This window comes from Phoxinus phoxinus (assembly GCF_949152265.1).
Source record: "Phoxinus phoxinus genome assembly, chromosome: 7".
Lineage (NCBI taxonomy): Eukaryota > Metazoa > Chordata > Actinopteri > Cypriniformes > Leuciscidae > Phoxinus > Phoxinus phoxinus.
This window is the reverse complement of record NC_136882.1, coordinates 26,510,662-26,537,355: the sequence shown is the minus strand read 5'-3', so window position 1 is coordinate 26,537,355 and position 26,694 is coordinate 26,510,662. Positions and strand designations below refer to the sequence as shown.

Genomic DNA, 26,694 nt, shown 5'->3' with positions numbered 1-26,694 from the left:
ATCTGAATGTCGTAGTAAAAATGGAGACTCCGACCATGCAACATTTATCCAATTTTCTATTGTCCAATTTCGGTGAGCCTGTGTGGTCTTCTGCTGCTGAAGCCCATCTGCTTCAAGGTTTGACATGTGGTGCATTCAGAGATGCTCATACCTCGGTTATAACAAGAGATTATTTGAGTTATTGTTGCCTTTCTATCAGCTCGATCCAGTCTGGCCATTCTCTTCTGACCTCTGGCATCAACAAGATATTTTTGCCCACAGAACTGCCGCTCACTGGATATTCTCTCTTTTTCGGACCATTCTCAGTAAACCCTAGATGGTTGTGTGTGAAAATCCCAGTAGATCAGCAGATTCTGAAAAACTCAGACCAGCCCATCTGGCACAAACAACCATGCCATGCTCAAAGTCACTTAGGATATGTTCACACTGTTAGTCCAAATCCAATTATTTGTGCATCTGATTGGAATCTTATCTAAAATGACTGACTGTCCACATTAAGTATCGCAACTGTTCAGATCCGATTTGTGTGTCCCATGCCGCTTTTCCAGAATATCTGCATTGTTTTTTATGGCAATGAAATCGCATTGGTAGGTATACACCAAAAACAACAACTTCATCATGGAGTGGTTGGCAATATAGATGATTTTTGCAACACGACAATGTGAAGCCCTGCATTGGACTACTGCGCATTATGAGGCATCGGCAGAATCATTGGAGGCTGGTATGCATGGCTTTATTCCGTGTTGTCATTTCTGCCTGTTTCAAAACATGCCTCCGCTATAATTTAATTTTCTACTCGTCCGGGACTATGCAACAACGCAACCTTGTTTCTTCAGCGATTTTCAGCATGTTTCCTATAACAATGTCTGATGTTTACGTTTTACGTGGCGTGAGAAAGTCTGCTGATTAGAGCAGTCAGACGGAAACAGATTTCCAGAAATGCAATTTTAATAGGATTTCAAATCACATATGAACGTACCTCGAAACAGATTTATAAAAATCGCATATCATTTGATTTTTTGCCGTTCACACTTGCTAAATCTGATTAGATTTCAATCTGTGCAAAAAAAACAGATTTGGACTGACAGTCTGAACAAGGCTTTTAATCACCTTTCTTACCCATTTTGAGACTCTCAGTTTGAACTTCAGCAGATAGTCTTAACCATGTGTACAAGCCTAAATGCATTGAGTTGCTGCCATGTGATTGGCTGATTAGATATTTGTATTAATGAGTAGTTGAACAGTTTTTTTCCCCCAAATGTGGCGGTTTTGAAAGTATATATATATATATAAACTTGCCATAATGGTTGCAAGACATGTGATAATCAACGCTGTTTGGTCACTGATGTTAAACCTTGATGTGACAAGTTTAGAACTTCAATACTGTATGTGCAAAAAGTGATTTGAGAGCCATAATTTATTTTATTTTTTACAAAAAATTGACAAAATTTACTCTATTCCTCACACAAACTTACCATATGTCTTATTGGAATATAGCACACAAGTTGTATGGACTACTTCAATGGTGCGGTCTTGTCCTTTTTGACTACCCCTGAGTGAGTTCACTGAAAGGACAAGAGCAGCGTGAAGATTTTTCGGTATTTACAATATTTTTTCCAAAACAGAAAGACATACAAGGTTGGAACACCATGAGGATGGGTATATGATGACAGCATTTTTATTTTTGAGTGACTATTCCTTTAAGTGTTACATTAAGACATCAGGAGGATGCTTACGCAATGACTGTGGGGTACAGCCCATAGTGTGTGTGTGTGTGTGTGTGTGTGTGTGTGTGTGTGTGTGTGTGTGTGTGTGTGTGTGTGTGTGTGTGAGTGTGTGAGTGTGTGAGTGTGTGAGTGTGTGTGTAAGGGAAAGACGGATGGGCTAGCTGCACCACAGGTGGCTGAGGCCCAGAGCGGGGAGGATACGGGTCAGAGAGACTCTGTCTCCAGCTTTGTGGATGAAGGCAGCCCATGTGGTTCTTTGAACAGAACAACTGAACACTGAACAAATAGTAAGAACGCTTAGAGACACAGACAGACACAGGTAAGATCTTCCCATACCACCCAGCCTGGAGCTTATGTATATGATGGACATTGGGGTTGTGTACCCACCAGATCAAACAAATGGCACTGGACTGAGCTTGAATTTGGTTAATTTCTACTCCGAGCTGCATGTTAATGTTAGAGAGCAGATCTGGAAATATATTCTGCTCTATATTTAGCATATAACTAATTAATTGCTAATATTACCCAGACAGCAACAGTGTCTGCCCAGATCCGGCACACATTTGGTACGTGTGGTACGTCTGGGCCGACACAATGTTGTTGCCGGGGTAATATTAGCAATTAATTGGGTATTGAATTCTTAACTCACTAAATGATTGGAGAAGTCCAGCATATGAAGATTGCATTGTGTATCATGCTTCCAAGAAAAGTTCCTTGTTTCATAATCATTGTTAATAAATGTAAAACTAATTAGGATATATGCAAATTTCTTTATGCAAATTTTTATGTTAACAGTGCCTTTTAAATTAAGTTGAACTATAAATAGGGGTGAGCAAGGCACAAACTAACGTGGGGCTAGTTGTTTAAACACAATGGCTAAAACTTTCCACACATGCCAGCATGACATATCAACACACTATATAGAGAAAAAAATTGCACCAAAATTTAAACATCTTTGGAAGATATCACTGAACATTTATTTAACCATAGCAAAAGTACATTTCTCACTGAAGTAACATTTTCATCTGTTTTTTGTGTTTATTTAAAATTAGACGAATCTGATATTATTTAAATCTAATATATGTAACAGTTGAGATAGTTCTTTAATGCTGATCTAACCAGCAGAAGACACTAGCCAGGTTTTTAATAGTTGCGCAGGTAGGGCATGTTGTAATGCACAGTTACAATGTGCCCCTATTAGAACTATACTATTCTATACCTTTTATAAATTCTGTTGACAAACCATGAGAAAAAGGTGAATAAAGAGTCAATGTTCAGAAACGAATCATTAAATTTATGTTTTGAACTATGCTGTATAGCTGTGTTTTGCAGTGTGTTTGTGGTCAAACTCAATTTTTCTTTTCTTTTCTTTTCTTTTTTTTAAATGCCCCACCTATAGGGCATGTTGTCAAATTTCACTTCCATTCTTTTGGGGTATATCAAGAAAAAAAGTACACACTGTATTAATAAAACAAAACCACATAATTTTACTATGTGTGAAATTAATGTGGGTAAAAATACATTCTCTGAACCCCTGTTTCCTAAATCTAGTATAGGACTGTTTACTCTGTTGCAGTTAGGTAATGTCCCGCTCTCCCTACTCACTTTATCCACAGAAATCACAATATATATATATTTTAAAACAAACAAACAAACAAACAAAAACAAACAAACAGGTATCAGTATTGTTTTTTAATATTGGCATATTTAAAAAGTACTGGATCTAAAATAGGGAATTTGTCATGTCTAGTATAGGACTGTTTACTCTTTTGCAGTTCTATCTAATCCCAAACACTCCCTCTAAAGCTGCCGAACACAAGCCTGATTAGTTTACCTCGCCCTCAAGTGGTAGGATCTGATACTGCATGTTTCCGTTGCATCACATGGGTGTGCTTTTGAAAACCTGGGAAATCATGACTGATTTTGATCAGGCTGGACTCCCAAGAGTGACTTACAAATTAAAAACAAACACACAATTATATATGCATTTATAGATAGGAACAGTTCAACTGTTTTGAATCACATTTCCCGGTTCAAATTGCACAAATTGCTCTGATAAACTCACGCATGCTTAGGTTGGTGGTTAGACACTGAACAAATGAGAGGTGCCTCTTTCATAGGTGTCCCCCTCTCCTTTAAAACACCCTAAACCCAGAAAAGACACAGAAACGGGCACTGCCATTACTTAACAAAGAGACTGTGACACTCGCGCTGACCCTGGGTCAGTGAAACCTGTCATGAACCGTGTGCATTTACAGCACTATTAGACATTTAAGCAGGATTCAGCCTCTCTCAGGCATGAATGTTTCCACCAGACCTGCACTAATAGCATCTAAACAGCTAATATCAACAGAACGGCCATTCAAATGCTGCACGCATGACTGACGTTTAGCTAGAGCTCTGTATCAAGCAAGATACTAGGGCAATGTGTAAGCGTTACCGGTAACATGCATCGTAAAATGAATGAATGAAATGGTGGAATAACATTTGATATTAATTTATAGTACATAATAAAATGCAGTTCTTAGGGCGTTAATAGAAAAATCTCTTTTAGTACACAAGTAATAATCTGTTTTTGAGGCTGTTGTGGTCTGCGTGTGTGTGTGTGTGTGACCCAGAAGCCTATGTGGCTGAACACCCCCCTACCCGCACCCTCCCTTCGGCCCAGTCCAGATCCTTTAATTAATACTGGCTTAGACCCGATTGCTTCTGACACTACAGGGAGTTTCCTGAAGCCCAGCCTACTTCTGCTCCACAACACAGTGACCAAATCCACTGAGGCCGCCCACCTCCACTCAGACACAAGACCTTGTGAAGACAATAATTCAAATTAACCATATTCTAGTCACTCAAATAGTAGGCTTTGGTCCTTAGTACGGTCAATTTCAAGCAGGCAAAATAACTAAATTCTGGCGTCAGGCTCTTTAAAATGATCGGTTAACAAGTATTACCGAACAATCAAACCACATCAGATTATTGGGCCTGAATTGGGGTCTATGGTGATAACGCACAGCTGAAAACCTGAACATTTTCACTCAGGTTAACCACTAGCACGTAGGGAAGCAAATCCAGATAACCAACACTGCCAAATATTCACCCAGCACAGCGTATGAGGGAAAGTGGAGCATGTACGTTCCAGTGCCACGATATTTGGCCCATCGTGGGGTCATGAATCCAGCAGCGCCCTGTGTGGATTCGCTCCAACTCAGAACTGCTATGATCCACACAGACTCGCGGTCTGCATGGTATGCTAAACATTACATCAGACGGCTCTGGAAACATTTATTATGAATATTGATCTTTTTCTTTTTATGACTGAGGGCTTATTTAAATGCATTTACGATATGAAATTCCAGCACAAAATGCTAAACAGACATGCTGCTGTGTGTTTCTCGGAAGTAAATACCAGGTTTCGTTTAATTAGCGCGACAGTGGAAACATGACTGAAGGCTACGGCTATAATCCAACATTCCAAACCACTGAATACAGTATAGACATACAGAATATAATGGAATCTGGAATACAAATGCTGAGCGGAGGGCAGCAGGGAATAAAAAAAAGAGCGAACGTGGAAAGGCAGAGTGGAGGTGGGAGGGTGGAAAGGGCAGCGTGTTTGTTTTCTTGCCTCTGGCTAATGAATTTACTAAACTGCCAGGTGGATGCAAATGGCAGAGCAGGCGCCTCGACTCTGCAGACGGCAAACTTCACAGCATCTGTAGAAACGCCACAGTAAATCCAGAAGGCCTACATCAGTGTGTAAGCAGAGGGGGCAGGGGGGGATAAACAACCCTTCATCCTAAGGAGAAAGGCATACAGTCAAACAACTCTTTTAAATAGACAGTCAACAGATTAGCACTAGCACCAAACAGCTAAGTAGAGTGCAACGGGTTGAGTTTTTCACTAAATGACGGTCCATCTTCTCATTTAAAGATACCAACTGTATTCATACAGAAACCCAACCTACATATTACAATATGCATGTAGTGATGGTTAGCCAATACTTCAAAAAGCCTATCTACATTAAGCTACAACCGAGCTTGCCTATAAACATACTGTAGTGACACTATAAACAAACTACTAACAAAAAGAAGCACATTAAAGATCATAAAGCATCAAATTTATTATAATAAAAACATTTAGACTAATAAAAAAACCTTAATTTAACTCAACTGAATCGAAAACAAGACTAAATAGAAGTATTTTATTACACGTTTTAAAAAAGACGACAATGACAGCCGAGTGAAACAGATTATTGAGAAAAAAAAAGATGCACAAAAACTGATTTGCAAGCTGTATACAGTATGTTATGATTATCAGGGCCAGTATATAGGGGAAAGCTGATTAAGACACGAAAGCTGCATTTACGTTTAACTCAAAGTCTTTGCGGTTACTCTTTTCCCCTGTGTATATGTAGGCAGCTTTCTCTACTGCAAAGGAGATTATAATGTTATTCCCTCTGAAGCTGATATACCGAACAAACATTAGATACGAGAAAGACATATTGCTCTCTGTTGCTTTTCTTAATGTTATATCATGGCTTGTGCAACGCTGTTCTGCAAAACTGGTGTTGCTCTCACACGTCATACTTCAGGACTCCCTCACCGTTGGGGGTCACTCTAAAATGCTTATTGTGAAAAAAGCATTAGTCTTTGCTCGACTGTGGCTTTAAATAAGCTTGATGACTAATTTTAGGCTGAGATGTACCATTTTGTCATGCTGCACAACTACTTCTTGGGAAATATTGTTAGTGGACTTCAAAAACTGAAAAGTTGCAGGGGGAAAAATATATATATAAATTAGTAGTTGCTATTTTAATTGAATGAGTTTAGTTACCCCTCATCCCTGGCAGTCAGTTCATTCGCTGAAAAGCTCAGCAAAATTAATTCTCACATCTCGCTGAATAAAGTCTGGATAATCAGTATGATGGAGGGAGGGAGGGAGTGTTGTGGAAAGGGAGGAATGGAAGCTGTTGAGCTTGGCCGTGGACCACATCCAACCACCACCCTTCCTTCCCCACTCCACCTGGACAACATTTTCACCACCTGATACACATCAACATGGAAAATACACGTCACTTGTTTACAGCAGGTACACAAGCTGAGAAAGCACCGCATCTTGGGATGTGAACGGACTTTATAAATTATCATTGGCTGATTTTGCAAAGCCCAGTGTCTTTTACCGACACTGTCAAACTTTTCCACCTCCAGCTGACATAACCGCTGACAGCATGGCTGATGACTCAGAGGAAATTATTTGAAAAGGTTCCATATGATATTTCAGAAGCTTTCCTGTCCAGGCGGCACATCGGTGTGCTAATGATGGAAACTTCAGCAGATTGACACCCAGGTCAGGCAGGATGGCACTGAACACACACTATTTTTCTTGGATAATGCTGGCATTTTCAAAACCGCTTGCCTAAACGTGGCATCAATTGATAACATTTATCTTCTTGTTTGTGCTATGACAGGACTCCAAAAATAGACACGACTGCATCACCCCGTAAATTACATACACGAATCAAACTTAAACAGTATTCACCGCTCAGGTCAGAGTCCGATTATAACTGAGCCCTTACCACTGCAGTGACTCTAATGAAGTCCGTCTGCGCCTCCTTAACCCGAGTTAAAGGAGGAGTAGCGAACTGGTTTCAATTTAGACTTGTAAGGGACAGAAGCTTTCCAAAATCCCAGGCCTCATGACTTCCTTCCGTGGATGTAGAGGAATGCTGTCTGGCTTTATGCACTGCTGTAGGACTATAATAAAGCTAGAGGAGAGGAGGGGAGGCAAGTCAAGGGCATGTTTTTACCCTTTCTATGCAACACTTTACCTTCATCTATGAGAACTACATAAGACTGGGAAACATCTAACCAGACAATAAGAGAAGGTGAACCAAAAGAAGAAAAAAAAATATATATGTTTTTTTTGTTTGTTTTTTAATCCCCCCCAATAATAAGTGGTTAATTATGGTAAAATGTCAACACTAAAAAAAATTTTTTTTGCAGTTTTAAAGTTCAACCCACCTACAATCCACCAAAAATACACTACTAATAGAATTACATATTAATACAAAATAATTACCGGCAAAAGTGACCTTCCTATAAAAAAAAAGGAAAATGCAAAATGTAAAAACCTTGCTCAGAGCAAGCTTGCCGTAGCCTGTATCAAACACACAGTGGTTAAAGCAGTCGAACAAGAAGTCCCTTTTCTGACCACGGCTGTATCCTGTATTTTCCAATTATCACCTTTTAAAGGCCAGCTGGGTGCATTCCAAACCATCAGGGGGCAATTCCATTTGCATTGCTCTGAGACAAAGTCATGCTCAAGTACGCTCGTAGTAAAGTTCATTACGAGTGGAGAGACACCATCATTGCTTTCATTATTTTGGGAACAGGTTTCCTCATTTTCTGATCCCGGGCCCACGTTATTGATCCAATCTTTCGCGCTCTCTCAGCTATGACACCAATCAGAATCTGCACAAAATCAGAGTGCTCAACGCAAACCACAGGGAAATACACTTCATTACAGAGGAGAAAATTGTCAGTGAGGATAAACTGGGCAGTTTGTTATCTCTATGTTAGTTTTCCTCTGCCCTTTACTCTTTATCATCTCCATAAAAGCTTGTCTGGTCTATATCAAAATCACTGCCCAATTGTTGGACCCCAGTTCATCTGGCATACAATTATAATGCTATGCTACATTTGACCTTACAGGCATTCTGGGTATTTTTACAGCATATGATTCTCGACTCTCGGTTAACATAACGGCAGATCAAACACAGTGTAACAAGAAAAAGAAGCAAACAATGGGCACCCGTTCTCACTGGTGGAGATATATCTAAATCAGGAAGCTACTGTGTGAATGGAGGTGGGAGAATGGGGGGGACGAAGTACAAAGGCCCGCTTAGAGCTTTCGCAGTGTCATGGCCCCTGATCTGTCCAGACAGAGCAAAGGGGGCGAGGTGTGAAGAAGGAGAGAGACGAGGGCCTCTGGGACACGCACCCACCTCCACACCAGCAGCCCCTTAATGTGCTGTGTCTAATGCGCCTATTTAGGTTTTGGGGTGCAACAGTGCACAGACTCAGGTTTTTGGGCGGCCTCGAGGTGAGGAGCACGGCTATCACCTATCCAAACAGCTGGGGCCCAGGAGGGTAAACAAAGGCCTGTAGGAAGTAGCGCATGGCTGCGGCCGGGCCTGAAAGGCATGGCGATGTGTCTGAGAGACGGTCACCGTGATCTGACTACAACCTAGACGTCTGCGTGGGACAGATTTTTCCACTTCCGGCAAAAACAAATCTGATTTTATCCCGCTCCTAGCCGAAACGTTGGCGTTTTGTCCCGTTCCTGCCCGCAAAAGCGGCCTACGCAGATTTTTGTCAGTTAGATTCTGTCTCGTTTTGATGTCAATTGGCCTTTTTTTTTTCAATTTCCACACATACACAACGCTTCAGATGTCCAGAACAGCCTTTGCGTGCTGTTATTATTAGATAATTATATTTTGCGGGAGCCCATGGGTCATTTAATTCTCCCGCTTCCCGAATACATTTCAGTATCTTCTTTCCCGCATATGCACTCAGCAATTTAAAACTTGTCCCGTGCCGCACACTGTTGCGTCGGGTCCCGCGGATCTCGTGGCCGCAGAGCTCTACTACCAGCAGTGTGAGAAGATATCCAATGCCCTGGAAAACCCCAATCAAAAATCAACAATCAAAAAATTACCCCACAACAGGTTTTTCCAGTAATTGTGAACACAAACTGTTCCAGACACAAGAAAGACCCCCAAATGTTATTTTGTTCCATTTCATATTTAGCGTCCAGTTGCCTTAATTTGCAATTTTGTGATGGGCTCATTGTCAAACGGACAGATCAAAGCTGTGCCAACTGGACTAAGGGGGGTTTGTGGGGACTAGCCAGCACCAGAATTAAAGGGAAAATGCCTCAAAAGGCTGTTCCTCTAAAGGCTTTGGTGCCATTCCCAGGTCGTCACTTTCAAATGACCTGGTCTGTAATTCACACGTCTTCATAATCATGGCCCTACGTGTCGACTGAATACAAATCCATGCGGATCAGACAAATAAAAGGGCTTTGCTTTTTTTAAAAGGCCGGCCATGCCACCACCAATTTCAGCCTATCTGTTTGTTGGGCCGCTCGGGAAGGTTAAACCGTTTAGAGGACCTTTTCAGCTAAACAAACCATTCCCCCTCAACCCTTTCAGACATGAGCACAGAAAAAAAATGCCGTGGGCAAATTCACAAGGCTGCTTTTCTTTGTTCGGAAGTAACCACAAACAAAGAGTTTGTGTCATATGTTCTTAGATACAGACAAACCAAAAAATGCCAATCACAAACATTTTTTTCCTCAGGTAAAACAAGTAGGCCTATTTCAATCGCAGCAGAAAAAGCCAAAAATGAACCGACACCCTCACCTGTTAGATCATTTCGCAGCTGGGGCAGATTCTGATGAAGAACGCTCTTCTGGGGACATTTACAAAGGTGTTAAAATAATTCACTTTGTGCTCTCACGGAAGCAGAATCAGAGAATAATTAGCCTAGTTGTTTGTTGGCACATCAGCTATTAAGTGATAATTAGTTCAGAAGCGAAGCGTTTGAAAATGACAGTTTGATCTATGTACTAGTTCCCAGATGAACTTCTATGTTTTGTGTAACATTTAAACCTTCACTTAGACACGCATCTCTCAAGTCACCAACAGAGTTAAATATTTCTGACCTAAAGCCAGTTCAAGAGGTGAAAAAAATGAAAGGATTTTAAACAATATGTACAACAAAAAACATTACATATTGGATTTTTTTTAGACTCCTCTCCCAACTTCTGAACTGCAGTGACGACAAAGTGAAACAATGGGGTATGCAACATATGGATCACATAAGGGTTGTCACAAATCACATACGGGTGTTGATTGATGGGTATATTATGTGGCATCCACAATCACCCCCTACAGGTATATGACAGATATCTTTGTCTCCACAATACGCAGCGCAAAAAAACACTTTCTATTGGATTTTTTCAGAAAACCTACATAAATTCCTTTCTCAACTCATGTTATGTGATCGCCGCGTGCAGAGGTGGAACAATATTTTGGTGCAGAGTTTGCCAAATTTAGCCTCACACAACTCTTAAAAAATATGTTGTTGTGCCCTTGTGTGACGTAACCACTCAAATTTAGTGTTCGACCTCTGCAAAATTGAAAAAAAAGGCCAGTCATCAAGGACTTCCTGTATCACACCCTAGTGTCCCAGAAACAGGTTAGTGTAATGAACAGCATTTAATCAAAAACAATCTAATCAAAGACTTAACATGCATTAACTACAGTGTACTGTGAGTACTACTTAAAAAGCTATTAGAGCACAACACTGTTACATTCTTGTCCTTTAACGTCCCTTCTTAATCACCTTAAATGCATGAGGCTTCCCTGCTATTTAAAGAAACGTGTGACATGATAACTCAGTTCAGAAAAAGTGCAGCCAAGAGTTGTTGTCTTCCTCCTGACCCAAGCTGCCGAGCGGTCAGGGAAAAGATTAAACAGACAACAAGGTCCGGAGAAAAAATAAAGCTTATACGTCACGGTCACACCTCATCCCAGGGGTCAGCCTCGGGCCAGACCGTGTTGCAGAGCTACACGCGATACTGTATCACAGCTTTCTCAGCACCTTAACAACATGATGATCCCGTGATTAAGACTGACATGAGCTAAGCCCTGCCTGACACAGTCATCACACCGTTACCATGACGCCTCGGTGCTGACACCAGCTGCGTGCAACGGGAAACGGGTCTCCAGTCGCTTTAGCAACGCAAACATACGGTCGCAACAAAACAGGCTGTAGTCTATGGAGACTGTGGTTAAACCAGAATGGCATGCAAGAGTAATCAAGAATCAGGGTTAAGCTAAATCAACCGTTCATGTAATGTTTTTTACCACAACAATGTATCTTCACTTGTCTATTGTATATTATTGTATTTTATTTATTGATTTTTTTAAAAGCTAAAATTTGGGCTTCAGTGAGGCACTTGTAAATGTTAAAATCACTATTTCAATAGTATGGCCACCAAACATACAATTTCAGTGTAGAAAAAAAATGTTATATAGCCTATATATAAATTTTCTTCTAGAATGACCATTTTTATCAAGCTTGTATGTTTATGTTCAGTTATTTCACTTTAGTGGCAATGCAAATGACCTAATAAATTGTCATTAAATTGAAATTACTGAACTTATATATACAAGCTTGATAACAATACTCATTTTAGAAGAAAATTTCAGATGGCACATAGAGGCTTTTGCATCTGAAGTCTTCATATATATATATATATATATATATATATATATATATATATATATATATATTTTACAACTTTGTCACTATGACAGCACAAATGCCAGCAGCTTAACACAAACAGCTTAACATTTCTGCCTTTAAATCCCCCCAAATTGGCCCCATTCTCTTCCATTGCAAGTGCTGCAATTTAACTTTGATTTTTGCTTCAAGTTGCAATTAGTTTTTATGTTAATCAACAGCACTATGCTACAAAATTATGTTGAATGAATGAGGCATTTAAATAGTGCTTTACGATGTACTACTGTACACCCAAAGCGCTTTGCAATCTATTGTATCAATCATGTTGATTGAGCTCAACTTGTATTGAACCCTGAGTTTGAGCTGGGGGTAAAACCAGGGGGTTTTAACCGCATCCGAAGAGCAAGTCATCAACCCCCAGTTTACAGCCGAGACTGACCTCCTGTATTCCTGTAAATAAGTGACGTGGCTTTAACGGTGCCCAGATCCAGCCATGGGAAAAGGTTTCCAGCCTCATCAGTCCTTCTCATAACAAAAGGACCACATTTCACTGCACCTCCACGAACAAAGGAATTTGGCCGGTTCCCAATACGGAACTAAATTACGGAGAATGGGACACCACCTTCACAACTGACCCTTAAACTTAGGGTAAACCTTGTGGCGTCACAACAAAGCTACACTGCACCTTTTCACGGTAGAAAAATACAGACAGCTTTTGACAGTTGTTACCAGTTTCGAGGTAAAAAAAAAGAAAAGTGCCATCATAAAGCAGGGTCTAGGAAACAGGATAAGCACTCCAGCCAAGACTATAAAACGCTCGCTGGGAACTTGAAAGCCACGCAGGCAAAGTTGAGGTCTGCCATCTGGAAACAATAAACAAACAAAAACTAACCAAACAAATATTGCGTGTACTCAGGAGGCACTAACTGTAACCGTACCAAAGGCAGCTGAGCCTGGAAACTAGCATCTTAAGGGGGTCAGTGATGCGTACAGACGCGTCCTACGAGGACAGATTTTTCTCTTGAGTGTGATGAGCTGGGGGGGTGAGGAGGATAGTCTTTGGCTCGGTCGAGTTCCTGTTTGTGGCAGGATCTTGGCCTTGTTCTAATGAGCTGCAGCACTAGCAGGGCAGTGTCAGCCCAGCGATGTGAGCAGGCTCCCATCACGCTCCCCATTAAGAGGCGCAAGTAAACGGTCTCGCTTGCCTGCGTGCTCCCACCTCCAAAGGCCGTACCAGTTCACCCCCCCTGGGAAAAGGACAGGATACATGGAACAAGAATTTCAGGAGCAGGCGTTCTACCTAGAGAACTTCCGGAAAGGCAGAAGGGGACAGAGTGGAGTAAGTAGTAGTTATGATATCTATTCAAAAAAGCTAAAAGCTTTCAGAGTACCAGAATCTTTTGGGGCCCTAGGGATGGGTTATTATGCTGGGCTTGTCGTCCAACATTCTACTAGCCAATTAGTTACTATAGGGCAACGTTCACACAGCAATAGAATACGGTTGTCAGTCCTGTATCGGAGTCCTTAATACGCTTACGTTCACACACAGTTCAGTTACGGGAGTGACAACCGCATTCTATAACCAAACTCACAGCCGTACATTTTCAGGACTCAGAGCCGCATTCTCGAAAAAACTTGCACTGCAAGAACAGAAACCCGACTGGACAACTAGTTGTGTCACATCATACAGAGCGAGAGAGCTGCTCTGTGCTGCACAAACGCATGTCTACCACGTGTTGCGAGTTTTCGAGTGTTCTAAGTGCAACTCAAATGCCCCTCTATCCACCCAAATATAAAAGCTGCTGTCGTTTAATAAAGATTTGACAGATGAACTCGAGGCTTGATTGGACTCTGGAGTGATTTTTACGTTTTATGGATGCCGCCTTAGTTGATATTACTTTGGTCACTGTCGCTATGGTTGCTGGTAAGAGAATACGGGCATGACTCCCATTGCATTTTCATACAGACATTATTCAAGATGCTACTGTAAGTTGCTGTGCGAACGGAACATTTCGAGACTCACACCTGTAAGTAAATGTGGTTGTCCATCCCAAAAACTGACAATAATTATGAATAGGTTGTGTTTAGGTTGAATAAATATTACGCTGGCGAACCTAACTTATTTTGCTAGGTCGGTTGTTAAAAGTACCGGTATTTCGGTACCAAGTCGTTACTAAAATAAAAAATTAAAACATAATGATACCCGGCTTTCTGCAGTACTAGCCTACAGTTTCTGTAGTACTGAGAAAGTACCGGGTCAATCCGGTAAATACAATAGCCAATCAGTGGCATTTGTTAATCAGAATCCACGCAATACAGCAGAAATTGTACCTGTAGTGTGTATTGTTCAGTTTAGTTGGAGTCTGCGCACTCGTAAATCATTTCGTTATAACCAACAAAGTATAAAGTATATAAAAGAGATTCATTGTGCAGAATATAATGAGTTTTCACTTAGTGAGCTTGCGCTGTGGCTGAACTGAAGTGATATCAGCTTCATTGATTATAAAGGGAGCGCTCTTTGCTCGCTTTCTGTATATCACCCATTTAGAATTAGGTTTCATTAACCAAGTCCTGCAGTGTAAGAGCAATAGATCTGCACCTGACCTGCAATGTGTTCCTATGTTTTTCATTTTATTTCTAACTTTTCATTTGATCTTTTTAATGCAATGTTTACTTAACGTAACAATATTTGAAGGATACATACTAATGTTGTAATGTGTTATTTACTCATTATTATTAATAACATTAATAATCAACTAATTTCATTTATTTAATAGTTTTCAAATAGTAAACTAAAAGCACTTTTATTTAACATAAAACAGTTACAATAGCTTAATGGTACTGAAATTGGAATAACCAGGACATTTTACTGGTATTGGTACAGACTACTTAAATTGTGACAACCCTAATTGTTACATGAGTGGTTGACCATAGTGTTCCATCCCCAGTATATATATTTAGGTATTATGGACATACCTTCTATACATGTAGTTTTTTTTTTTTTTTAAGTTTTTATATATATATATATATGCTGTAAAACCCTCTTGGAAAAGTTGAATATTTAACTTTAACCATTTTAAATAGGCAGCTTGACATATTCGGTCAATGCATTAGGGGTGCATTGAGGTTAATTGGGACACCATTGACCATTGCCATTGAGAAGATAACTGTGTCCCAAAGTGTCCCAATTAACCTGAATTTAATTTCACCCATATATCTTGCACTTTTATTTTAATTTTTTTGAAGATGCGGTTTCAATTTTTAAAAAAAGTCCAACTTTTAAAAACAAGACACTATCTGTTCTATGTCTTGCATATAAAAATGCATGCGTTGAAGATAAGGTGAACCTGACCAGCCTAATTATACAGGGCTTCTTTCTAATGATGAACTAGTTGTTTAAACATTTTAAAAAATACGTAATTTTGCACATTCCTAGGTGGTACAAATTCACTGTGCTGAATATAAGCATCTTAAGGACATAGTTTCTGACATTGGGACAAACTACTTTCTTGCCTGAAGGTGAAGCTAAATGACACACGAGTACACGGGTAGCAATAGGAAAGAGAAAGTAAGGTGTAATAATTGCGGGGGTGATATCCATAATTAGTAGGTTTTTTTCAGGTTTGTCATTTTCCTAACACATGTCTGCTGAAAGCAGAGAAAACTGATTAACTCCCGCCAAATCCCACAGACGTGTGAATACCTGAAAAAAATTCAGTTTCAGCCAAACCTTAAATCAAATTGGAGAGACAGTATTGCATTCATAGCAAAAAAAATGAATGGATATAAAATGAACTAATCTACTAATTTAAACAGGCAGGGGTACTTTAATAAAAGTGCTTAAATAAGCTTTTAGAATGTTTTTTTTTTTCCTGTAAGAAAAATTGGATTGGGAAAATAATAGTCTTTCTTTTTTTTTACCTATAAACACTAGTTGACAGACAATTCTGAATAATTAATTTTGTCCATTTACGCAACACTATGCATGTTTATAGACATTTTGGCAAAACAGTATTTCTGTGAATCTGACAACAGCTGTGTTACTTTCGTATGATAAAACAGTGTAAAATAGACACGATTCCCTGAGGGAAAAAAAGAATGAAATTCACAGGCAGGACTCGGGAGCTTTGTTCTCCACAAAACACAAATCCAGAGCATTAAAAGTCTGTTATGAAAAGAGAAGTCCAATAACCTAAATTTGACATTTAACAGTTACTATAAAATTAACATTTAATCACTTATTCAAATCCATAAACAAACTTCCTAGCAACATAAGCCAAACGTTCAATTTGGGATTGCAATAATTCATCCAACACAGTGGGAAAATAGCTTTAAACCAATATGAAAATTACAAAAGCATTTATAGAAACTACAGCTGGTGTTTTAAACGTCCAAAGCAGTATAAAACGCTGTGAGAGTATACAGCTTGCCCGGGTTGTAAATAAGCTACAAACACTATTCTAATATCCAAGCTATAAGACCGGTCAAACAAGGCGATATTCAGGATCCCCAGCGCCACCTATCTTCCAAACACTGCCGAATGCAGGGCTCGAACCTCCTGCTGCGTACCCTGAACCACGACGTGCTCATTTCCAAAGCTAATGAGAAACGGTGGAACGTTGGCTGGCTTGGTGGAGCCTCACAGACACAGAGAGAAGGAGCCCGGCCCAACCTCAGGGCTCCTATCTCCCCATTTCCATGTGCTGCACCATGGGAAATCTGCTCCTATTATTATTTCTTCTCTTATTGCTTATGTTCTTTTAATATTTCATTCAGTCATTAAAAAAGGGATGGATATGATTTCATTGCACGCTTCATCGCCGGAGACTAATTTCACTGTAAGTGCTGTTTGCTCTGGCCTTTAAATTAGAACTTAAGATCCGTGTTTCTACATAAAATAAACTGCCTCTAGTGATTTAGGTGAAGAGATAGTAGATTTAGGTTTGGCATATGTCAGCCATGCACTTATTCAAATATATGATATATATTTGGGGGGAGTGGGGGGCAGTAGTTGTGTGGTTGTACTTTATACTAGAACAATATATTTGTAGGACAAGACTAGAGCTTATTACTCAAAATAATAAATCAAGAATATTCAATTAAAGCTATAAAATAAATCACTGATATCACACCAATGTATTTTTCTTGATAAGTATAACTATTATATGCATGTTTTTTAGATGTAGTAATACAATGAAATATATATATATAACATGTATTGTATAATTCATTGTACAAATGCATATTACTATTATAAATTGTATACTTTTTTATTAATTATAATGTTAATGCTATACTTTCCTAATAACAATTTTATTAATTATGATGTTAATGCTATTTCCTAATATTAACCTAATATGTTTTTATTATTAAGCTAGGCCTATTACTATAAATACGTATTGTATTGCTTTATGATTTCTAATAATAAATTATATATAACTACAATTTATTTTTAAATCAACAAAAAATATATATACTGAGAAACAAAAACAAATAATGAATACAAGTGTATACTTGTCAATAAAATAGGAACCTGAAACTTTTCATTGACTTGCAGCCTGCACTGCCTACCTGGTGCGTGACCAAAGGGCAATAATCAAACGTTGCAAACACTGACACCATGGGGACTGAGAGAGAACTGCTTCCACAAACCTGAGCATCTAAACCACCACAAAAATTCCTTCAGCTGCCTTCCATGAACTCAGCACTAAAGTGAACAATTATGATGTATAAGACAGAAAATGCATGTTGATTACAGTTGATCTTGGCACAGCTTGGCTCTCCCAGTCCAGGTGTCTCTCCAGAGCTCCGCCTGGAGTATGATGAACTAAGCGTGGCAGACGCTGTGGCAGGAGATCATGCAAGCCAACGCACACACCGCACACTGCAGCCAGTTCACCCGATGCAAGCAGTGACTCAGTGGACTCTCCGTAAACGTTTTCAAATAATTGTTCTGTTCAGTTGAGTCACGCACACAACAAAGCGTGTTTATCAAAAACAGCCGTCCGATGCAACACATCTTTGTTTCCTTATAAACATTACCTCTATTTTAAGAGCTGTGTAACATTAGTCATAACAGTTTTTAAAAAAATACTGCAAATTTGTCTATTAATTGGGAGAAAACACATTAATATTACTGTTAATTATGTATCTAAGTCAAACTAATTTAAATTGTAGCAAACTGGCTCTATGGTTTCTCATCATTTTCGTGCCACTCACACGTTTAAACTCGTGTGAATCAAAGGCAAAGTTTCAACATCCCATCGCTGTTATGTCTGAAAACAGTGAATATTCCCAAAACTGTTAATTCAATCCGAGCACAAGCTCGATCGGTGAACCGCACGAGTCCAGGGGTCTGGCTCAAGAACAAGATTCTATTGTTGCATTGTTCACACATTCCTGAAAGGCCATGTTTATACAGATGCGAGTCCACGGCCTATCTGAGGAGCCGCTCTCTGGCCGAGACCCTCCGTTGATCAAAGCATTTAATGGAAGAGCAGAGGCACTTGTTTGGGTCGGTGGGGACTCGGAGCACAAATCTCCATCTGTTGGCCGTATGGACCTTCTCAGTTACCTCCGGGACAAGAACGCTGCTCCGAACTGCCATCCCTCTAACATTCAGTTTACTCAGCTGGCTCCCAATCCTGTTACCTCCCCTTTGTTTTCCCCCAGAACATGTGTTAAGTTAATGCTCTGTAACAAATTTCAAAGGCCCAATTTAGGGGGGTCAACAACAGGTAATAGACCGATATATTGACGCACTGATGTGAAATGCGAGAGCAAGACGAACGCAAAAACGGTGTCCGATTTTTTTTCTGGTTACGTGAAGTGCAGAGATAAATAAACACATCTCACAACCTCACACACTTTATGAGGGAGCGGCATAAATAAATACAGCTTATACTTATTCCACACTAAAACAACCTCAGGCTTGCTTTGATCACACTGGGTCAGCCGGTTAACCCACATTTCGGTTACTCGGTCCCCGGTATAGGCAGAATTTCGTTACAGTGTGGCTCTGGTTTTCTTTCGTAATTGGATTAAGGCCACACACCTCTGCTCCTGTTACCGGCACCAATCAATGTGGAAATGAGTTGTCAACACATCACTATTTACTCAGCACTCATTTATTTTTCTATGGGATGCCAAAGGCTGCACCTACACTAAAAGGCACCAGATGAGGGGGGACCGACGTCTTTGAACATTTAAAATGATCTGTCCTGTCCTGTTGACTTTGTTCGGAAATGTCACAGTCCTTCCACACACACAAGGAATATTAGAACAGGAAACAACAACAACCCTAATTTATCCCTTTCATGCGCTGCCAACGCAGTTGATATAAAATTCTAACTCGGGACAAAGACGTACATTTGATCCAGTAGTTTATTAAAAGCAAATAATATGAACAATTAACTTGATGGCGATGGGCACAGTGGGATATTTTAGGGTATGGCATTTAATAAAAGTGAAAATCTTATTATATAAGCAAAAACCCATCAAGCTTGGATCCCGAAGAGAAGTTCGTTAAAAAATGTTTCCTAAATGAAGGCATCTAGAACACCAGCTTTGATTTATGCTAACGAAACCCTCTAAAATCGCTTTCCAGTGCTTCCAGGTATCCGAGGGCATTTGCACAGTTGCTCTTAATTGAAAAAGTTATAGTAGCACATTACACTTCATGGTTTTATAACCAGTACTATAAAGCCTTGGCAGGCCTCAAAAGGGGAAGCTGCCCATTAACTTATAGGGTCCAGGCTCGGGAAGTGTAATTGACAAGCTCTAGGCTACTTTCATCACTTGTCGAGTTCATAGCGTCAATCCATGTTTCCTCTGGGATGCTGTTGCATCTTTGACATGAGGGTGTTTGTGACATATACCAGTCTGCTTCCAAGCCAGTGGCTCTCGGCTCTCAATAAAACATGCGCGCACACACACACACACACACACACACACACACATTCCGCTCACGGCCCTCGGAATTGGGTCCAGCCCGTGCAGTTAGCCATGTGTTCAAATTTCCTTCCAAGCCAACTCAGTTTGCTTTGTGGCTTTTGTGGAAGGAGAAAAAAAAAACACTCACATCAGCTCACACAGTTATTAAACAAATGGGAAGCTGATGATAATCCAGGTCCTCTAAATGTGTGCTCAGGCAAACTAATTTAACAGCGAATGTGTGAGAAATGCATTCCTTTAGAGAAGCTGAACAAATGGATTTGTCTTCAAGGGATAACAAACATGAACTGCTGGTTTAATTAACGGAGTTAAACACATCCTCCTGGATGACCTCAGGCACCGAAACTGTCATTGGACGCACCACATATTCACATACTAACTGCAAATATGACAAACCCTGGCGTGACAGTCACAGTTCACACTGTACATTAGCTGGCCCATCAGTGGAGCGCCTCTGGAAATTCATCTGCTATGAATTACAGCCACCTGGCACCATGTCCTGATGACCAATGCCCAATATGGACAGATTACTGGGACCTTAAAACCATGCCTTCTTTGTAATTGACATTTAAACTGTTTGAAGTCCCTCATTAAAGTCTCTCAAGAGGAATTAGACACAGATGTACCATGTAGAATTACAGTACTAATTTGCTTTAGTGATTTTGACTGGTTGTTTAAAATACCTATGGAAAAGACAAGCTTGTCGTACGTTTTTTTTTATTCTTAAGCATAGAAAATGTAATGTAGTTTAATAGTCATTGATTCATCATATCAAAATAACATCTAAGCATGGTCTTTTTTTTCATTTTCAGAGATTTATCTAGTCAAAACTGGGACTTTATTCAGATGTTAAAAAAAGTCTTACAACTATATAAATAAAAGCATTCATCGATAATAATGCTGCACGTTATTTATACTTAACCACAGACAACTCCAATAATTATGTAAATATTAAAGATAAAAAATCTAATAAAAAGTTATAGAATAATTCAATATTTTGAGTATATATAAAGAGAGAGCTGTGTAATATTACATATATCTTTATGCATATACATTATTGTTCAAAAGTTTGGGGTTTGTCTGTAAGATTTTGTAATGTTCATGAAAGAAGTCTCTTATGCTTACCAACGCTGCATTTATTTGATCAGAAATACAGTAAAAACAGTAATGAACAATAATGTTTTCATATATTTTTGTAATTTATTCATGTAATTTATTATGTTATTTATTCCTGTGATGCAAAGCTGAATTTTCAGCAGCCTTTTTAGTCAGTCACATGATCCTTCAGAAATTATTCTAATATGCTGATTTGCTGCTCAAGAAAAAATTCTCATTATTATCAATGTTGAAAACAGTGCCGCTTAATGTTTTTGAGGAAACCATGCATTTTCTTTTTTATTTCTACTTTGATTAATAGAAATCTCAAAAGAACAGCAATTATTTGAAATATAAATCTTTTGTAACATTATAAATCGTAATTAATTTCATGCATCCTCGTTTTTCATTTTCTTTTAATTGCTTTTTTTATTACAACGAGAGACGTAAAACAGTTTGAATGTAAATTGCAATGAAGACACAGTCAGGCAATGTAGCCAGTACTATGTCATGTCCATGTATTTATCTATTATTTTAATTAAATAGTCGTGTATTAAACGGGATAATTTACAGGCAGCCTATCTGGATCTCAAACAGATGACAGGTGTATCAGCAAGCTAAGCTCTACTCGACACATTGCTGTCTCTTTCTTCTTACATAACTATAGAATAATTTCAACTCAAAACAATATTTCATTTGCTTTGGATAACGTACTATTTGAAACATTTGTTTCCATTCTGCATGTCCGATTAGGAAACAGGAGGTATGATTGACCAACAGTTTTGGACACTAAACCTCTGCTTTCATATCAACCAATCACATATCTGGTAAGACATAAACGAGACACATGGAGGATTATTAACTTCGACTTTAGGGCAACGTATCGTTAGGCGTTTTGTGGCAGAAACAATTCATCAGAAAGAAACAGACAAACTGTTATTCTTGTAAAATAAAGCAACCAAAACTGTGTCAATGTCATACTCATAAAATAGGAGTTTTTGTCATGTTCACCTTTAATTTTCTCCGCTTGTCTATATGGGACGCCTTTTCATTACGAATGCACCTTAAAACCGAGCAGTGTCATTAACACACAACGTATAATGTAAAGAGGAGAGAAATCTCCAGTAGGTTCAAACTTACAGCACAGATTCTCTTCTGTAAGCAGCACGTCCTAAGCGTAGCGCCATGTCTTCAGCTTCCTCACATGAGGTATTCCTATTGGCTGCCTGCGTCGCCATGTGTAAAAGTAATGACTTTTGATTGGCCAGAGAAAAATGGGTGCCTATGAAGAACCGCCCTTTTCTGATTTAAAGTGGCAGGCAAATGCATATATTCTAGTAAATAATAAAAATCCATATTAATATGTTCTTTTTTCTTTTTATTGTTAAATATTTACTCAGCCTTTTATAATTTATTTTTGCACCTTTTAATGTGATCTATACTATCATGTTTAGACTTGTAGACGTTAATGTAGCCTATATGTTTGGAGACAATGTTCAGGAAATACTGCCATACTACTGATATTATTGCTGCAATATACAGTATACTGTGCACATTATGGTAAATAAAATATCTGCATGACTTACAACATTTACCAATAATGCGCAGCATGCAACCAGAACACAATGTGTGGGATTATACCACAATGCAATGCATTAAACTGAGCATTTACAGTGTGGTGCCCTTTTTTTTTTACACAGAACTGAATTTCAATGCAAAATTACTTTTTATTTAAAATTTTATTTCCATAATGATAACAAAATGTCACTCACTAAATTTAATATCACATGACAACAATTTAGCACACTACTATTGAAACATAATTTTTACTGAGTTAGTAAGCTGTTATTCCGTCCAAGCATAGCCTCAGTTTGGTGATGATCCTGGTTGTCATGTCTATGCGCTGACGTGCACGACACCATGACTGTAGAGCACTCCAGGAACCAGCGCACAGCGGTGGTGAATTACTACTACTACCATCAGCCAGGTCCATGCGTGGCAAACAAATGACACGCAATATTTGCCATGATTAAGTCAGCAGGGGACTCTGAGGAAATGTCAGGTTTCAAAAACCCTTTCTCTGACTATATACAGTATGTGTGATGGTTGTGCACAGAATTGCTTGCAGGAGAGGCACTCTGTAAGAGCCAAAAAATACAAAAAGAAAACAACAACAACTGCGGTACAGTCCTTTTGCATCAGAATCTAAAATAAGTGAGCAAACCATGTCAGGTTTCCTACATCATTTTCAAATATTAAACTATATTTGGACAACTTGTCTATTAAGTCTACTTTTAATGTCAGAGAAGATATACCTCTCATATTAAGATATATTTTTTACTTAATACTACACTTATTAGTATATTCAATGCTAACACAAGATATAAAATAAATTGCATATCCAGGACAGAACAGTAGTGCAATGATCATACCTAAAACGAAATAGTCTGCAACAATATCATAACAGGTGTAGAATGGGAACTCATAATCAACATATTGCATATAGTTTGAAATTCCATTGATGGGTTACTTGGAAACTCCCTTTTTCTTGCTCAATGCCTTTCATCAACCTCAATTGTCGTCTGTTAATCCAGTTTTGATAGCATTTGGCACACTTTCTTTGGATCACAGCAAGATCCACGACTTCTATTCTGGTCTCCCCTAGGAACCACAGAGCCCCCGAAAGAAGCCAGAGTTCGGTTGTCCCAAAAAGGGGGTCTGTGCCGTCTGATGAAAGTCGCTCAGATATGCACGCGGCAAAATCATAATCAGACCATTTCACTTTCTATACCAAATCTGATACAGCAGCACCAGCATTATTTGATGCCACAGTAAATCATGGAAAGTGGATAATGGCTGAATGTTATGATTTGATGTAAGAATATATCGAATGCATATAGTAACTCTTGACCGCCTTTGTTCTCTTTGGTCTACCCTGGTACAAATGGATAATGAATCAGCAGGGTTTGGTGTCTTGGATGTCTGGTTGATTGAAAATCTTGAAATAGTGCCAAGTCTGAAGCTGGAGATTAAAGAAAAAAAACATGGACAAAATGGATGGATGGAAAGTCACAATCTAACTCTGGCATTTCAAGTAAGCAAATGTTCTCTGTATCTGTTATTTTATACTGTGAATTCTGGTATATTGGTTTTGATTTTGTATTCTCCCTACAAATCTGTTTAGTTCATAAAAGTTACTTGGTTATTCATCTTTGATGTTATTAAAGAAACAAGAATGAGTAAGTGATACATCAAACCCCCAAAAATAAGAAAAAATAATTTAATACATGATAAAAATTTTTATTTAAGTATGTATTTTATGGAGCCTAACAAATGCAAATCACAAAGCTTCCTTATGAGTGCCATCAATGCTCTGCCAGTGTTGGCAATGGTCACCCAGGGGTACATCCCATCACAGAAATGTCACTGGATTTGGTATGAAACCATGACATTTAGATCTAAGATATCCATTGTGATTTCCAGGAACATTTATTTTAATTATAACTTTTTCAGACACACATGCAAGTTAATGTTAAAATAATAATATTTCTGAAATAATACCGGCATGTGAATATATATATATATATATATATATATATATATATATATATATATATATATATATATATATATATATATATATATATATCTTTCTCTGTGTGTTTGTGTGATTTATTTTATGATTAATAATGATATCAAAACAAAATTCAGTAAATTAAAGTGCAATGGTTTTAACACAATAATGATCAAATAATCTGTCAGAAGCACAAAATAAACAAAAGAAATGTATCTGCTTGATATAACTTAACAGATAAACATAAAATCTAATATTTTTTAAATAAATATTAGGAAAATTTAAATAACAAAATGTTAACTGGCAAGCAACAGCAAATGAGATTTTCAAAGTTATGATTCTGGGGTTTCCCTTTTTTTGTTTTTGAGGTTTAGGAGATTCTGAAACCTGCCAAAACGGTGCTGTGCTATGTTGCGGTGAAGACCTAACTCAAGACAGCAGCCATTTGTGACATTATCACTGTTCATTTATAATGAAGAGCCCAACCTAAATTTAAAGCAGGGCAACATGTCACAAACAACCCATGTCACGGTCATAACACCTACAACCTGTAAAATCTCGATGCCGAGACTATTTATGCGTTGCCTTCTCGCATTAGGAGTAATCTCAGTTTTGGATGAGGTAGAGAGTCCGTCCTTACTGAACCGCCTTCTTCCGCAATTCACATTAAGTATTACAAATGATATCATGGCAATTTGTCACGCTCCTCAGTTCAGTGATGTTTTACCGACTCATTTACTATGATACCTTGTTACGGATCCAGCTGCGAATCAGAGGCTTGTCATGGGGCTTGGGGCAGACCCCCCTCTGCGGCTACCCAATGACCTGGAAGGCAATAGGGGATGCCAGTGCCTAGAGCATGTGCTGCACTGACAGAGCAGCAGGGCTCTGTCAAAAGGCCTCCCATACAAACTTTCCAGATCACTCTGTTTTTAACAGATGAGTAAGCAGCCACGGAGCGAGCCTTCGGATTTGTGAATCACAGGTTTCTTGTTTGGTTCTGGTGGCCCTTTTTGACACACCCTGTATCGCCTGCCTCCGAGGGGGATCGTGCACTGGTGAATCTGGGCAGAGGGGGGGGAGATTGCAAGTGGCAGGGTCACTGGTTGGGTTAAGCAACAATTCAGATATGTGCTTTTAACAGACAAATGCCTGTGAAGGTATCTTGCGAGATTTTCTAGCACAAAGATGGCGATATTGATCTGTGCTGGTCTGGAGATACTGGTCCCATCTGCTCAATGGTATAATGGTAGCTTAAAATCAATCGATTCTTCATTTTAGGTTTATGCATAACAAAATATCAGCTTTTGCACTAAATCTATCCAGGCATACAGTTTGAACTTCAGTGATTTGAGCAGTGATTTGAGCATAACTGGCAATGTCACAAAACATTAGCCCCTAGAGGCCCAAAGTAAATGGAGTACAGCAAAGACTTTGAGCGAGATTGTGGTCGTTGACCCAGTAGCTGCTTGCAGTCAGGGTTGGTGGACCTGATCTGCACATTAACAAAATCACAGGAAATGCTTTCAAGATCGCCCAACCCCCCATCCACCTCGAAAACAACTTTCTCACCTCATTTAACTAAATTAATGAGCAGGTTCAGGCCCATTTCAAACGGACAGAAAATAAAAGGAACCAATGAGAAAAATGGCCGTTTCTGCACCTGCCATGTTTGAAGTGAACGAGCATGTGTTGCATTTTAAATGTTGATGGCATGATTTATTGGTTTGCATATTTTTAGATAGCATTGATTGTCGTGCAATGCTATTTAGTTCTCATGACCTCCCCTTTAGATAAACTCACTTTTCTCATGTGCCGTCTCTCTCTTTTCTGCATTTTTTTCTTTATCCCCCCCACCCCCCTTCCTCCCTCTCTGGTGACCTTCCACTCTCATCAAACAGACAAGGACAATATGTTTGCTTATGCCATGGTCATGTGATCTGTGAATTGATATGAGTTCATCCATTATTCATACGCAGTTTTGCATAAGCATTTCCCTATCATGCCTGTCACTTAGCCTACATAGTCAACATTA

At 39.0% G+C, this 26,694-nt stretch overlaps 1 protein-coding gene across 2 annotated transcripts in view; it reads right to left on the bottom strand.

Moving 5' to 3' along the window:
• clybl (citrate lyase beta like) overlaps window positions 1-22,315 on the bottom strand; it is a 61,474-nt gene extending 39,159 nt beyond the window's left edge. For both annotated transcript variants that reach the window (XM_079618485.1, XM_079618486.1), the window contains exon 1: window positions 22,226-22,315. In XM_079618485.1, the coding sequence (XP_079474611.1) occupies window positions 22,226-22,272 (47 nt within the window). In that variant the 5' untranslated portion in view covers window positions 22,273-22,315. The remainder of the gene's footprint in view (window positions 1-22,225) is intronic.
• Between the last annotated feature and the right edge of the window lie 4,379 nt (window positions 22,316-26,694).